The following is a 14,740-nucleotide window of genomic DNA, read 5'->3' on the forward strand; positions in this document are numbered from 1 at the left end:
CACCACAAGCCAACTTAGTGCTACACAGTTTAGACCCAGCATTTTGTCAATCTGCTCGCACCGTGAGGAAGGTACCAGTGTCATTCCCATTTTACAGATGAGTAAACTAAGGTTTACAGAGCTGTGTACTGTCCAAGGTTCTGAAGCTAGAAGAGGAGGTGGGGACTTAAGCCCAAAGCTCGAATTTCTTAGCACTAAACCTGTTTCTCTAGCTGCCAGTAGCCCGGGGGGTCGGCCTGAGCACCGCCGCCCTCCTCACACCACACCATCTCCAGCCCAGACGGATTCTGCCCGTGGAGAGTTACAACTAAATGCATGCGATTCATGACTGTTGGATGTTAGTGGCAGAGTGAAGACTCACAAAACGCTCACTTCTTCTGGTTTTGGACTGGATGGAGTTTTTGTTACATCATGGCTGTCACTTCCCTGGTTTGTGTTCTTTAAGGACAGTGCATCTGATGGTTTAGGATATGGGATGCACGAGGAAGGAAGCTTGGGGTTAATTTGCTGAGGGTAAGCCGCGTGAGGCCCGCACAGGCATATTGCAGGCCCATTGAAATACTGACAGATCGATGGATTGGTGGCGGGCTCACCACAGGCAGTTTCTCATTTAAAAATTTTTGAAGAGGACACTCAATAGCTGTGATACTGACTATCTACATAATCCTGGATTCTTTTCTTGGCAGGGCAGGCTGTGTGCAACAAACACCGCCAGGGGAAAGTGAGCCACCGAAGAAGTGAAAGTCCTGCCTTTGTATTATCGTTATGGTAATCAATGGACAACCACTGCTACTGTCATCCACAATTTCCAGATGTGAGTGTCCCTAATATCTAACACACAATCTTGCTCTGATTGGGATGCCTGCAGCTGAGAATGGAAGCAGGGCCACGAACCTCAGCCCAGCTGTCCAGGCAGCTTCTCCCTAGCGCTGGGGTGGTCAACATCTTCTCACAGAAGCAGTTGGCTTGGGTCTCGGAAGGCAGGAGGAGACATAGGTGATCTGGGAGACCCTTCCTTCTCCCCTTAGAGGTCAGAAGGAGCCTGGCAGTGCCCCTGGCATCTGAGCCCCATGTTTCCTGTAGGTTGGCAGTGGGAGGCAGAGAGGGTCTTTTCATCTCACTCCACTCTGGGTGATTAAAGCCCCTTCTATAATTCCCAGAACATGTCCTATGACTTCTGCCCTTCTCACCTTAGAACATCCAATTTGCCTAGAATTCTCTCCTTCTCGAGTCCTCCCCTTTCCTCAAACACAGCCCAGTTACTCCTCTGACCACAGCAAATGCAGGGCAATCTCTCGGAACTCCTGTGGCACTCACTAATGGTATTATTCGTTTGGTGCAAGTATGTGTCACCTTGTGGTTGTTTGACACTGTTTGCGTCACAGCTCTCTGAGTAGACAGTAAATGCTTTAAGGGCAGGGAGGATGTCTTCTTTACCTCTATGTTCTCATGCTTAGGACAGGATCCAGTACATAGTAGGTGCTGCATAAATGCTTGCAGACGGGAATATTGATGTTGCCGTTATCCCGATATTAGAGTTAAAGAAATATTAACCTGTAATGATAGCCGCAACTTTTCAAAATTTTCTTCCAATTCTTTCTTTTCAAGCTCGTGGGTAGACATCAGTTCTGGAGAGAAGACATCAAATTGTTAAGTCGGTCTTTCTTTTGAAAAGGATCAAACAAGATTCTTTTGCAAGACTAAGATTAGGGATTTAGGTAAATAAGGGACACTAGTATACAAAAACTGAACCCTAAAGGGACTTCTCCATTAGTCTGAAATTGTATGTGATGTTATTTACAAGAGAGAGAAAGAAAGAGGAAAGAAACAGGAGAAAGGGAGAAAAAAAGAAGGAAAGAGGAAAGAAATGCAGGAGGGAAGCAAAGAGAACACAAGTGTACATGTGCACACACGCACACGTACAATTTCTATTCCCTGCTCTTCCACTACCCTGGCAAGTCAGACTCTCCATTCACAGAATTCACTGACTCTCCAACTGTTCCTAATGGTAAAACAACTGGGAATCAACGTGAAATCTCCATTTTCTTCCCCTCCCAGGATCACTCTTCTTTTCCACCACAAAGCAGCTGAAGAAGGGAGCTTCCCAAGGAATGGAGCTGCGAGCAGCTGTCTTGCCAGCCAGGCTTGCTGGAGAATGGACGGGTGAAGGGGACCAGCGCTGTGTCTGCAAGGACACCTTGGTGGCCTCTGGGCCACACTGTAAACCACAGACCTTTGAGCAAAGATTTGATGTTAAGATACTCAGACAGAGGGAAGGACTAATTGGACTAGTCCTCTCAGAGAGTTTGGAACAATTCTGTTCTGTGAAAAGTGTCATTCCGGTAATAATTTGCAAGTTAGGGAAAAAGAGATGTCACGTAAGAGTTATTAAGCAAATGGATTCTATTTTCCTCCAGATGGGAACAGTCTTATTAGCCGGGTGAAGCCCATCTCATTCCGGCTACACAAGCAATTTGTTTTCCTGTTAGAACTGGAGGGAGGAGAGGTCTCATTAATCAGCCTGGATCATACGCTTACAGCAGAAGAGTACTGGAGACCAACAATTATCATTCTGGCTGGCATGAGTTGCAATTAGGAAAAACTTTGTGGTTTCCATCGATCCAAATCTTTTAACTAATGATGGTGAAAGTCTCCAAGAAATCCAGTTGTTACAGCTGAACTTTAAATTTGGAAAACAAAAGTTTGTGCTGGTTTCATTGACATAAAACAAGGTGGCCTTCTGGTCTACCTCCCTTTGTCTAAATGATTAGTTTTCATAGTCATCTAGAACATTGTCCTGACCAAAATAATGAATTTTTTAGGTGCCATTACATACGCCTCCATTGTCTTGACATTATATATAATGCAAAGGCTTTGGATGTGGCGTCTAAACAAGACTTCATTGGTCAGAAAAATCTACCAGGTCTATTTATATGAACGTCCAGAAACAAAAGGCAACACTGTGGCGCATTGCACCATTTCCATTCACGTTTCCCATCCAGAGACCATTGTCCTCCAGCGCAGTGATAGGCTTCTGGACATTCTCAGACGATCCTGACACCCCAAGAGAAGAGAAAAGTCAGTATCTGTTGTGGAGGTGGTATAAACCATTGGTAAGTTCTATGTACCCATAATGTATTTCATTATTTTAAGGTCATGACACTGTCCCACGCTTAACACTGTGCTCTAAGACAATGGTTCTCAAATTTTGCTGCATATGAGAATCACTTGGTGAGCTTTAAAAAGTCCTGATGCCTGAGCGGCACCCCAGAGCAACTCAGTTAGAATCTCTGTGGTCAGATCTATACATCAGTATCTTTTTAAAAACTCCCTACGTGGTTCCAACGTGCAGCCAAGGATGAGAACTGGTCCTCCAAGTGTGAGACAGAGGGAACACATTTATCTAGTTCTCAGCAAATTACTCTCTTTTGCCTCCAGCTTGCACTTTTTCATATACTAATAGTTCCCAGAGGTCGGGGGGTTGGTGCCTGAGGGAGGCACCAACGTGAGTATTGATTACCTCACAGTGGGCTTTGTTGTTTACACAGAACATTTAAAAAATAATAAAAAACTCTGATGTTAATTCTCAAAGTTTTAAAATTTACTAACCTATTGTTGAATTTCATCGTTTTTAATGTACTTTAATGACCAGCTGACTGGGGGGGAAAAGTGAGGGGAGGGGAAATTAAAAAATAAATTATATATATTAATGTAAATGCATGTTAAAAGTGCAAAAAGCTTCTTTCACAAAGTTAAAAATCTTAGTAATACTTTGTAAACATTGTTGCTGATGTTCTTATGACCCACGTAAAACCCTAAGTATCAAAAGATAATTCAAAGTTACAAAAAAATGTGAAAAGAAAGATCCGGAGACTCAACTCAAGCCTATGGTGAAGGGGGCCTATGGGTGCAAGATGTGGAGACCCAGATCCACTCAGACGCTGCTGTGGCCCTGAGAGTACCACAGATACGGGGCAAATGGGTCCACCTCTTTGCCATTTAATTTTATAAGGGCACAAAACAAAATAAAGCTGAGGATTTCCATGTCTACTTTGGAATAGTGGTTCTCAAGCTTGGCTACCCGTGAGAACCACCTCAAGAGCTTTAAAAAATCTTGCTGCCCAGGCTGCACCCCAGACCGCTACATCAGAGCCCCGGATGGACCTAGGCTGGCGTCTGTCTCCTGTGACAGCTCCCCAGGGATTCCAACATCCAGGCAAGGTTGAGAGCAACTGCTTCACAGGAAGAAGTAGTTGCCTGGACTTCTCTCTCTCCTTTCCAGAGGTAGTAACACAAGGACACACCAGGAAGGAAAGGGAGGAAGAAAGGAAAGAGGATCAAGAGAGGAAGGAAGGGCCCCTTGCTTCTGCAGCAGGAAAGGCTCGGCTGGCACGGCCCGCCCTGCCAACTGCACTCCTCAAGGCTGGCAGCTACCTTGGACTTTGTGGTCGTGGTCGTCCTGCAGGATCGCGATGGCAACTGTGTGGTTACTTTCCATCTCCAGGAGAGTAGCCTCATGGCTGGCGGTGATATCTTCTACCTGAGGAGATCACAGTCATAGTTACACAGCGAGCTGGGGAACGTGGGGCTGCAACATCCTCGCTGCTTGAAGAGCAGAGGTGGAATTCAATGAGTAGAAAGGTCAGTGGCCCAAAACATCAAGGACAAGCCATTCTACTGAGATGACAGCTGCCCTCAGCCTTGTGCTGAAGCAGGAGAGCCAGGATTTGGTGGTGACATGGCAGCCCTTGGAGTCAGGGGGAAGTCACAGTCACTGCGTGGCTCTCACAAGAGGACATCAGCTCCCAGTGGGGGATGGCTGCCTAGGCCACCTCTTCACAGTCCTGGGCCTAGCTTTTGGGCTATCCCCTTCCCACTCCATTCCTCCCCCTTGCACCAATCACTCCATGAGGTAATGATGGAGAAGGAAAAGAAGAGGGTCCTCCCTACTAGATGGCGTGTTCTGTTTCCCAGGGGCAGGTGAGAGCCACGTACGGAAGGTAAATGGAGGGAACTAGCATTTAAGTCCCTGCTATCAGGGACTCCACTTAATCCTCACGGTAATATTACGAAGCAGATATTTCTATGCCCATTTTACAGATGAGGAAACCAAGGCTTAGAGAAGTTTGAAATGTTTTGCCCAAGGGCTAGTAAATTGCAGAACCAGCAGTCAGCTCAGGTCTGTCTGACTCCAAAGGCAAAGCTCTCTCAAACACACCACTGCTGCCACCCCCAGCAAGACCCGTAGCCAGCACCTTGGGATCCTCTCACCAATACCAGGCAGGCTGGCAGAGCCGTATGCACTCCCACCACACCCGCTGTGTGCACCACATCCACTTCCTAAACCTCAGCTTGCCCTCCAGATTACAGCTGGACCTCCCGCCCGGGCCACGTGGAGCTGCTCCTGTGGAGGGCTGCTCTTTCTGTGGCTGAAGGGACATTTCTGGGAGTTTAATCACAAGCAGTGCAGCCCGTCCAGGATTTTTTATTTTCTCACATCCTGCCCTCTGCCCCCTATACACCTACCATGTTTACTGTTTTCGTTATGGTTGTTGTAGCTGTTGCTTTAACTGCAAATGTATGACTTATAGGAGGAACTCCATAAAACCCCCTCTCCCTAGGACAGCAAATCAGAACACTATTTTTCCAAGTTCTTTGTTAGCGACCCACTGTAAAAAAACACCATTGAACACTGTAACACAGGACACACCACATGAAACCCAAGTGTCACAGAACAATACTTTCCCTTGCTACTTGCAATAATCTGGTTTTTAAATTTTTATTCTATCTTACTTTGTTTTCTCAAAATGGTAATTACAAACCAGTAAATTTATTTCATGACCTACTGATGTGTTAAGACCTGGCATGTGAAAAACACAACCAGAAAAGGTGCCCAGGTCCTACAGCTCCTTGGTGGGCTAGTTAAGAATGTATTGCTTGGAGCTGGAGACCTCTTAGGGTCCCTCGGGTCTCTGGGGATAATTCTCAGGCCAACCTTTGACCTGAAAGGGGGAGGGATCTCCAGGTGAAAGGAAGCCCACTCATGAAGTGGGTGCACAGGAGTATTTTTATTTTAAAATGGGGATAGATTCCCATTCTGGACACTATAATTGCAAGGGAAAATTTGCCTGACTTCTCTCTCCTACAGTAAACGAGACCTTCACACACTAAAACAGAAATATCACTGGCAAAAACAGCCCTGAGCTCCGCAAGGTTAGGACAGCCACGTTACAATATGAAAACGGACACGGTCTGTAAGTGTTCCCTTTTATTCGCTGGCCATTCTTGATTAAACAGTATTTTACTTGAGGCTCAGAGCTACGAATCCACTAGGAGAAAGGCTGATCACCACAATATTTAATTGTCCAATTCCTGTTTACATGAGGTTTTTATGGAATTTTGGGCCAAAGCCTTCCAGTCTCTTGGAAAAATAAATCACTTGTAAAAAAAAAAAAGGAAATATCTTTTCTTTCTGCTCCATTACTGATGTCAGTTAAGCCCATAGCACACTATATGTAGAAACAAGTACCCACACATTATTTGGAGGTACATTACCCAGTTTAGTATAAAGAAAAATCTTTCATCAGTCCTTGGTACGATGCTAATATATTGGGCTCTTACACAAATTGCCATGGGTTTCAGAAAAGAGAGATGAATGGAAGGACTAAGTTCCAGAAGTGTCCCATGTGTCCCCGGAGGTGGATGTGGCTGATGGGCAATACTGCATTCTATTTGGGGCTGAACGGACGCCCTTCTGGGTTGCTGGAAGGCAGGTCTTTGATTTAGTGGTGATGAAATACCACGTGCAGCATATTTAGGATGATGTAAGGGCATGATCTATGTTACAGCCTCTCAGAGGTGACTTTATGAAGGAAATACGGGTTCCCTAACTCTGAAAGCCCACACGCACTGAAAGGAACACCCAGCATATTTTGAAGGAAACCAATGAGAGCCAATAAGCCAAAATTTGGGCACAATAGTCCTTGTTCTTTAGTAATCTAGCTTTCTTTACATCTTCATGGTTTTTTTTTTTTTTTTTTTTAAAGATTTTATTTTTTTCCTTTTTCTCCCCAAAGCCCCCCGGTACATAGTTGTGTATTCTTCGTTGTGGGTTCCTCTAGTTGTGGCATGTGGGACGCTGCCTCAGCGTGGTCTGACGAGCAGTGCCATGTCCGCGCCCAGGATTCGAACCGTCGAAACACTGGGCCGCCCGCAGCGGAGCGCACGAACTTAACCACTCGGCCACGGGGCCAGCCCCTACATCTTCATGGTTTTTAAAGCATGTTCCCTCTATGAGGAAGGGATCCTCTTTCTTATCATAGTATTAATCCCCATGATTTCTCCTCCCATGGCTCTTGGCTTCTTTCTAGAGCATGGGCTCATGTTCCGAAGTAGCCAGTAAGAACTCTCAGCCTGAGCAGACCTTGAAACCTTCTGCAGGCATTTGAAGAGATGCAGACAAGCTGACCCAAGGAAAACACAAGATCACTGTAGGCATTGTAGATCATCAAATCAGAGGCAAAAGGCACTAAACCATCATCAGGGCATAGCAAGCTTACACCAGGTGAAGCATCCTTCTCCCCCTTTTAGAACACTGGCGAGGGGGGGTGCCCTAAGACCGCTGCTGGACCACTGTCCTCCCTTCCCCAGGAAGACAGAGTTCCGGGCTGTGCCATGGAGGAGTCTGTCAGTGCGCCCATCAAATCACTAGTCTTTATCACATGGAGAAGCAGCTGCTCCCGGTGGCAGGCCCCATGCACGCAGCTGCTTGCTGTCCAGCTGGGCTGATTTATAGCAGAGCAAAGGGTGGGAGAACAACCCTCTCAGATGGGTAAGAATAGAGATGCAGGGTTTACTCCATTTAGCCATTTGCAAAATGCAATTATCTGAGGCTTTGGCAATTCACTTACAGACAACATACATACATTTAGAAGGAAGAAGCATGTGCTTTATATTGTTTCGGCTTTACTCATTAAACCCAAACCAGATTAAACTCCCATTTACCCGCATCCCAGACATGTATTCCCATCTGACGAGACAGAGGGAGCCCGCCCATGTTTGCTGTCTCCAGGGCTCTCGCAATGACTTTCCTTTCCAGAGAATGAGGACCTCCTTCCCTTCTATCCTGGTGTCGACTCAGAGCTGCGGCCAGCCATGCCAGAGCTCCTAGTCTGACTTCACCCCATTCCAGGCTGTGCCTTTTGCCCTTTCTGCAGCCTCTTCCCTGCACTGCCTCCTGCCAGTGTGTGGCTGCTCTGGGCAGTGACGGCTGGGGGCTCTGGTGCTGGAAGACCAAGGGCCCCTCGGGAACTCATTCTATTTGATTAGACAGAGTGCTGATGGCAGCTGTGGGCCTGCTGTGCAGGAAGACTAAAGAGACATAATGAAGATGACAGAGGAAGTGGCCTCTGTCCATTCTGATGAAGCTGAGGATGATTCCCTTAGGAAAGGGTGGACAGTACATCCTGAATATGAGACAAAGCAAATGCCAACTCCACAGCCTGAGCGCTATGCCACGTATCTTCGAGGACCAGCCAAAGGCAGCCCAGAAAGGAGGACTGGAAGCTGGGCCAAGGAGAAACTATGTTTGGGGCCAAAATGGAAAAGCACGTGTTTACAGTGAAAATCTGTTTTGTGTGCTGTGACATACGGAAGCTATGGCAATTTGGTTTCTATTAATGTGTAGCTAGCTATAGAATGAGGGCTGATTTGATTAAACACTTTTATAATCATACTTTAGAAACAAAGCCATACCCTATCTTTAAAGTCACTGAAGAAAGCCAAGAGGCAAGGCCACGCCCCGGCTCAGCCCCTGGAGTCTGCAGGACTGAGGAACGAGTCCCTGCTCCCCAGGACACCTGCATCCTAGGCCCTGGGGATCCTTGACAAACCCTTGACACCAGGTCCCACTCAGCGACTCTGATTCAATTAGTGTGGGGTGAGGACGAGAAGGGGTGTTTTGCTAGAAGTTCCCCAAGTGATTTCCCGTTTGTGGCCAGAGAGACAGTTGTGCCCCTCAGGTGAGCGGACAGCTGGATCTGTCCCAAGGGAGACCCTGCAGTAAAGTCAGAGGCCAGCCCGCTGAGCAAGTGAGCTCCCAGTTTCAGCGAAGCCTCAGAAAATCCTGCGTGTCAGCCCGAAGCAGCCCCCCACCGCCGGCTGTGGGCACTGGGGTGTGCGGACAGGCCAGATGGGTTAACTCAGTTTTTAAAGCTCCAGAAGGACGAGATGTCACTATCTGTGGAGTTAGCACTGCCAAATGCAACTGTCCGTGCTGAGGAAACCCCGAGTGGGGAGAGTCCAGCACAGCTAACTGAAACCACGGACCACTCCGACCTCTGCCGCCGTCACACCTTCGGTCTTCTGCTGCACGAAACAAACGAGTGTCTGTTCTCTCTGGAAACGAAAACACTGGACTGATGCACACTTCGTCTTCTGCCTCACCGCCTGCACGCTCTCTGCTGGAGAAGACGCCGTTCAGGACAACAGCCAACACTCAGCAGCAGGAGCGGAATCAGAGGCCTGAATAATTCATAGATTTAAATCATCCATCCCCCCGAAACCAATGGGTTTCTATAGGCAAGGCTTACTCAGATAGAAAGCATGCACATGCTGCTTCTTCCATGAAGCTTTCCCTTATCCTCCCAGCTCGAAGTAAACTCTCAATTCCTAAACTCGTCATCTCTCTTTCTCACCCAGTGTCATGGTTTCCTGGGCATATGTCTCAAAACTTCGCCTGGTCTGTAACCTGAGGCTGTGAACAAGCAAGTCCACGTCTGACAAATCTTGGTATCTCTTGCTGTACTCTATCATGATGGCTTCCATGCAGTGGGCATCACTAAATAATTCTTTGCATAGGTGAATGAATAAAGGAATAAATCGCTTTAGTTGTCATAAAGGCTCAAGAAGAACAGAACTCAGCTGTCCTAAGACAGAGCACTTTTTAAATACACACGGGGAGCTCGTGTAACTCGTTCTCAAGCAGAACAGTCCTTCCCTTTCAGTCTCCCCTGGTACAAAATCTCTGGAAGGCTGCTGAGTTCCCAGTTAGAGGTGGGGTGAGTGCACATCTCCTGGCACGTGCGTCTGCACCCACCAAGCTCAGAGAGGCGTTCTGCCTGGGCCGCGCTGCACTGGCGGACGGCTCCGCTCAGCAGTGGCCTCGGCTCCATGGTTTCCATACGTGGCACTCCCCACGTGAGCCTTCCTTCAGAGGGCTCCCTCAAAACACGTTCTCCTGCCTAATAACCACCTCCTGCCCTCCCTCCCCACCTCTTGGTATCTGCTCAACCAACCCAGAACTTTGGACCAGAAGTCTCAGTGAACATGGGTACAAATACGTTCTCTGTGTAAAGGTGGGAACGAATAGTCCAGGGATACAGAGGCACAGAACAAACTGATAATTGTACCAGGTTTGAGATATACCAAGGGCCAAGAAATAGGTAAGACTACAGACAGCAGCAGGTGCAAAAGTCCACTTTCAGGAGTGATGTGCCGTGAGCTCAGGAGGCAAGATGCTGGGGGTTCAGTGTCTAATTTTACCACCAGCAGGTAACTTGAGCTGTAACCTATTCTGTTTCCTGGTCTCTAAGTCTAAACCACCTCAAGAGGCAGCTGTGTCTGGTTTCCACGGACCTCGAGAAAAGGAGGATGACTAACCTAGATGCTGAATGGAACAAAGTGCTGTCAGATAGATTTTTAATTACAACGACAGCCTTACTATTTGCAATTCCTCATGTGCCCCTCTGATGCACAAGCCTCTGGGGACCATCACCATCCAGGCTATCTGTTTGGAAGCAGCCTGAGGCGGGCAGCCCAAACGTCCCTGGTGACGGAGGGCCCCTCAGCACCAGCCTGAGATTTAAAGAGGCCTCTTCACAAAGGTCACTGTACCGCAGGAATATCATAAGCAGACTTGTGAAATAACACACCAATTAAAAGGTGGGAATTAAGACATCAGAGCCTTGGGGACTTAGAAGAGAGACGACAGGAGCAGAACTAGTTCTGATGGAAGCAGAGCTGGCTGCTTGTCCTAAGCGCCTGCCTCCCGTCAGCACTAGCAGTTAACGGACAAGGCAGCCGGCCGTGGGCACGGGCTCGTCCGGCTGCCTCCCGCTTTCATACTGACAGGCTCCCGGGAATCACTCTCTAGTTATTCCTGGATGAATACTCTCTCTAGTAAGACCCCAGGCTACAGTTAGCCACTGTCATTCACTCTTTCATTCGGCAAAACCGTACTGAGGCCTCTGCTGTGCAGGCACGGTCAGATGCCAGGGGCCCAGCCGTAACCCCGGCCGACAACTCTCATTTAGTGCTTGAGCCCATGGAGGCTGGAGCCAGGCGGGGTTCAACCCTGGCTGTTCCATGACCGGCGCTGTGAACTCTGGCAGGTTACTTAACCTTCGAGTCTTGTTTTCTTCACCTGTAAAATGGGGACAATCATGGCACCTACCTTGCAGGGTTATCGTGAGGATTACAGGACGTCGTTTATGGAAAGAGTTCAGAGCAGTGCCTGGTGCACCCCAGCGCTAGATACATGTTTGCTTGCCATTATCTCTGCCCTCATGGAATATGCAGGTGATAAATAAGGCACACAGGTAAAAGGCACAATGTGCTAGACAGCAACCAGTGCTGAGGAAACACTGAAGCAGGGAGGGGGACGGGGGGAAGCAGCGGTGCAGGAGGACTTGTAGTTTTAGATAAGGAAGGACCTCACTGAGAAAGGGACTTGAGAAAAGTCTGGAAGGGAGGAAGACAGGGAGCCATGGAGTGTCTAGAGGGGGAGCATTCCAGGCAGAGGGCACAGCAAGTGCAAAAGTCCCAAGATGGGAGCATGCTTGGAAGGATGAGGGAGGGAGGGGAGAGTGGCCGAAGGAGAGGAAGGGAGGGGACAGCAGGAAGAAATGAGGTCGGAGAGTGAACTTCAAGAAAGCTCACCTACTGAACAGGACTTCTGGCTAAGTGGCGCTGGCTCCCCTCTGCCTTCCACCTGCATCTCCCAACGGCAGAGACCCAGCCCAGAGCCACAGACTGACCTGCTCCTGGTGCTGACACCTGATCCTCAGCAGCTGGGCGCGGTGCTCCTCCTGCAGGCGTGCCATCTCGGCCTCGAACTGCAGCTGCAGCCGCTCCTCCAAGTCCTGGAGCTCGGCCTGCTGCTGCCAGCCCAGCTTCCTCACCTCGTCCTCAAAGCGCCTCTCCAGGTCCTCCTTCTCCTTCTGTAGCTTCTCACACTTGGCTGTGTTGAAGGCTGGGGGAGAGAACAACATCTTTCAAAAATCACTTAGGAGGGGGGCTGGCCCCGTGCCCGAGTGGTTAAGTTCGCACGCTCCGCTGCAGGCAGCCCAGTGTTTCGTCGGTTCGAATCCTGGGCGCGGACATGGCACTGCTCGTCAGACCACGCTGAGGCAGCGTCCTACATGCCACAACTAGAGGAACCCACAACGAAGAATACACAACTATGTACCAGGGGGCTTTGGGGAGAAAAAGGAAAAAATAAATAAAATCTTTAAAGAAAAAAAAAAAACGCATCCTTTAAAAAAAAAAAAATCACTTAGGAGGCACCGAAAGGTCTGAAGCTGAGCGTCTTTAACACCCGTTGCTAGATCCTCAAGGTTAACGTGATGACCAGGGCAAGAGTCGCTTACTTTAGCAGCGCTTCACAGTTTGTGAAGTATCTGGCTCTTCCTGCATCTGATCCTCACACAGATGCTGAGGTGAAACCTGAGCCCCAGGGAGCCCCGGGGACTTGCCCAAGGTCATCCGGTATGTGGAGAAAGAGCCTCGAAGGCAGATTCGGGCTTTCTGACCACAAGCCCCGTGTCCCTGCCACTAGAGCAGGCTTCTCTGAGGGTCCATGGACTGCAGGCATCAAAAATCTCAGGCGTTTGTTAAAAATGCATACTCCTAGGCACGCCCTGGGTGGATCAGAGCCCTGGGGCAGAAGCTCAGGACGTAAACTTTTCACAAGGTCCACAGTGGCTCTTAGGCCCATCAAGGCTGAGACCTGGGCAGGCCTGGCAGCTGGAGAGAGGATGGGGGCAGGGGTCCAACACTGAAGTGGTTCTCTCCAGGCTGAAATGCCAACAGGATATTCTCAGAGAAAGTGCCGGGGTTTCCTTTTAGGTGACCGAGTCTTCACCAACACCATTCTCTCTGGCGGGGGACAGGGACCACTCAGCACCCCTCTGCACAGGCACGCCTCCCCTCACAGTCCTGGTTTGCTTCCCAGGCGCCAGCAGGGGCTGAGGCGATGACAGCAGCCCGCGGCTCCTGCAACTACTCCGCTACCTGAGGGTCTGCCCACCCAGGGCTGCGGGAAAGACTGACGGCTTTCGTCTTACAGATCGCTTCCTCAACCGCAAACTGCTTCCAGGAAGGAGAGTAACACCTTGACAATCTACTCTGCTTAGGTCAGATGGAGTTGACTGTACACACACACACAGATGTTGAGGGGCACACACACCTCTCACATTCCACCAAGACTGGGGGCCACCACACTGTCTGCTCTGTGCTACAAGCTGGGGAGACATTGTCATTTACCTAAAAATTGAGTGAGCAGATATATGTACTGGTTAATGGTAATCTACACGCAAGGGGGGTTAGTTATGATGAGGGATATATGCCCAAGGTGGTTAGAGAGCATTTGAAACAGCCTAATCAGAAGTCCCGCCCTAAAGAGGTGGCAGATTCAAGGGCTTCTTGGCCACACTTGGCTCTAAAAGAGTTTGTTCCATAGCAAGAGTGCTGTTTACAAACATCTTTCCCCTGGTAAAATGACTGGTGGATTGCCTGGACATCGTTTGGCACCTTGCCTTGTGTGAGCAGTGTGTAAGAATCTGGCCAGCCCAGCAGCCTAACACTGTCCCAACGGCTTCTTGGCCTAGGGCTCCAATTGGCCCGGTGTCCCATGTCCCACCCTTTAATGGAGGATTCTGATCCACAGTCTGGCCAAGTTGTTTGCAGGACCTGCCAGTGTAGTCGGGGTGTCGTGAGGGTGTGGTGGTGGATGCTGTCCACCCCAGGCACAGGCAGTAAGAGAATGTGCCGTCTGTAGAGAACTTAAGAGAAATAACCAAACGGACTTGAAAAGCCCTCTGCCTTTGATTGCCACCTGTGCCAGCAATTCTAAAGAACGTTGGTGGAAAAATACTCCTCCTGAAGAAAGTCTTTTGTTGGTCTAAGTTCTGAACAATTGCTATAATTACTGTTGAGGTTTTTAAAAATAATTTTTGTACTTTAAAATAATCACAGAGGAAAATTGAAAGTATAGCACGAGAATACTACTGTACAAATGACTTTTTCCCCAGAACCATTTGAGAGTAAGAGGCTGACCCGGGGTCCCATCAACCCCAAATTCCTTAGTGTCTATTCCCTACAACACGGACATTCTCCTACATAACAGGGACACAGTCATCAAAATCAGGAAATCAGCATTGATCCAATAGCGCCATCCAAAGCTCAGACCCACTGAAGTCTCACCAACTGTCCCGATAATTAGTCTTTTCTAGAAAGGGATCCAGTTCTGAACCACAGGTTGCATTTAGCTGTCCCGCCTCCTTCGTCTGCTTTCGTCTGGGACAGTTCCTCAGACTTTCCCTGATTTGTAAAGATGACAGGCCAGTTATTTTGTAGAACGTCTCTCAGTTCGGTTTGCCTGCTGATTCCTCATGAGTAGATTCAGGTCATGCGGGTTTGGCAGAAATATCATAGAAGTGGCACTGAGCTCTGCTCATTGGAA

At 48.6% G+C, this 14,740-nt stretch overlaps 1 protein-coding gene across 5 annotated transcripts in view; it reads right to left on the reverse strand.

Annotated features, from left to right (window-relative positions):
* Window positions 1-14,740, reverse strand: part of MTUS2 (microtubule associated scaffold protein 2) — a 558,867-nt gene that overhangs the window by 10,806 nt on the left and 533,321 nt on the right. For all 5 annotated transcript variants that reach the window (XM_046663636.1, XM_046663639.1, XM_046663638.1 and 2 more), the window contains 3 exons: window positions 12,036-12,250; window positions 4,435-4,540; window positions 1,555-1,628 (listed from right to left, as the gene is read on the reverse strand). In XM_046663636.1, coding sequence (XP_046519592.1) covers window positions 1,555-1,628; window positions 4,435-4,540; window positions 12,036-12,250 — 395 coding nt within the window. The remainder of the gene's footprint in view (window positions 1-1,554; window positions 1,629-4,434; window positions 4,541-12,035; window positions 12,251-14,740) is intronic.

Source organism: Equus quagga, chromosome 6 (assembly GCF_021613505.1).
Source record: "Equus quagga isolate Etosha38 chromosome 6, UCLA_HA_Equagga_1.0, whole genome shotgun sequence".
Classification (NCBI taxonomy): Eukaryota; Metazoa; Chordata; class Mammalia; order Perissodactyla; family Equidae; genus Equus; species Equus quagga.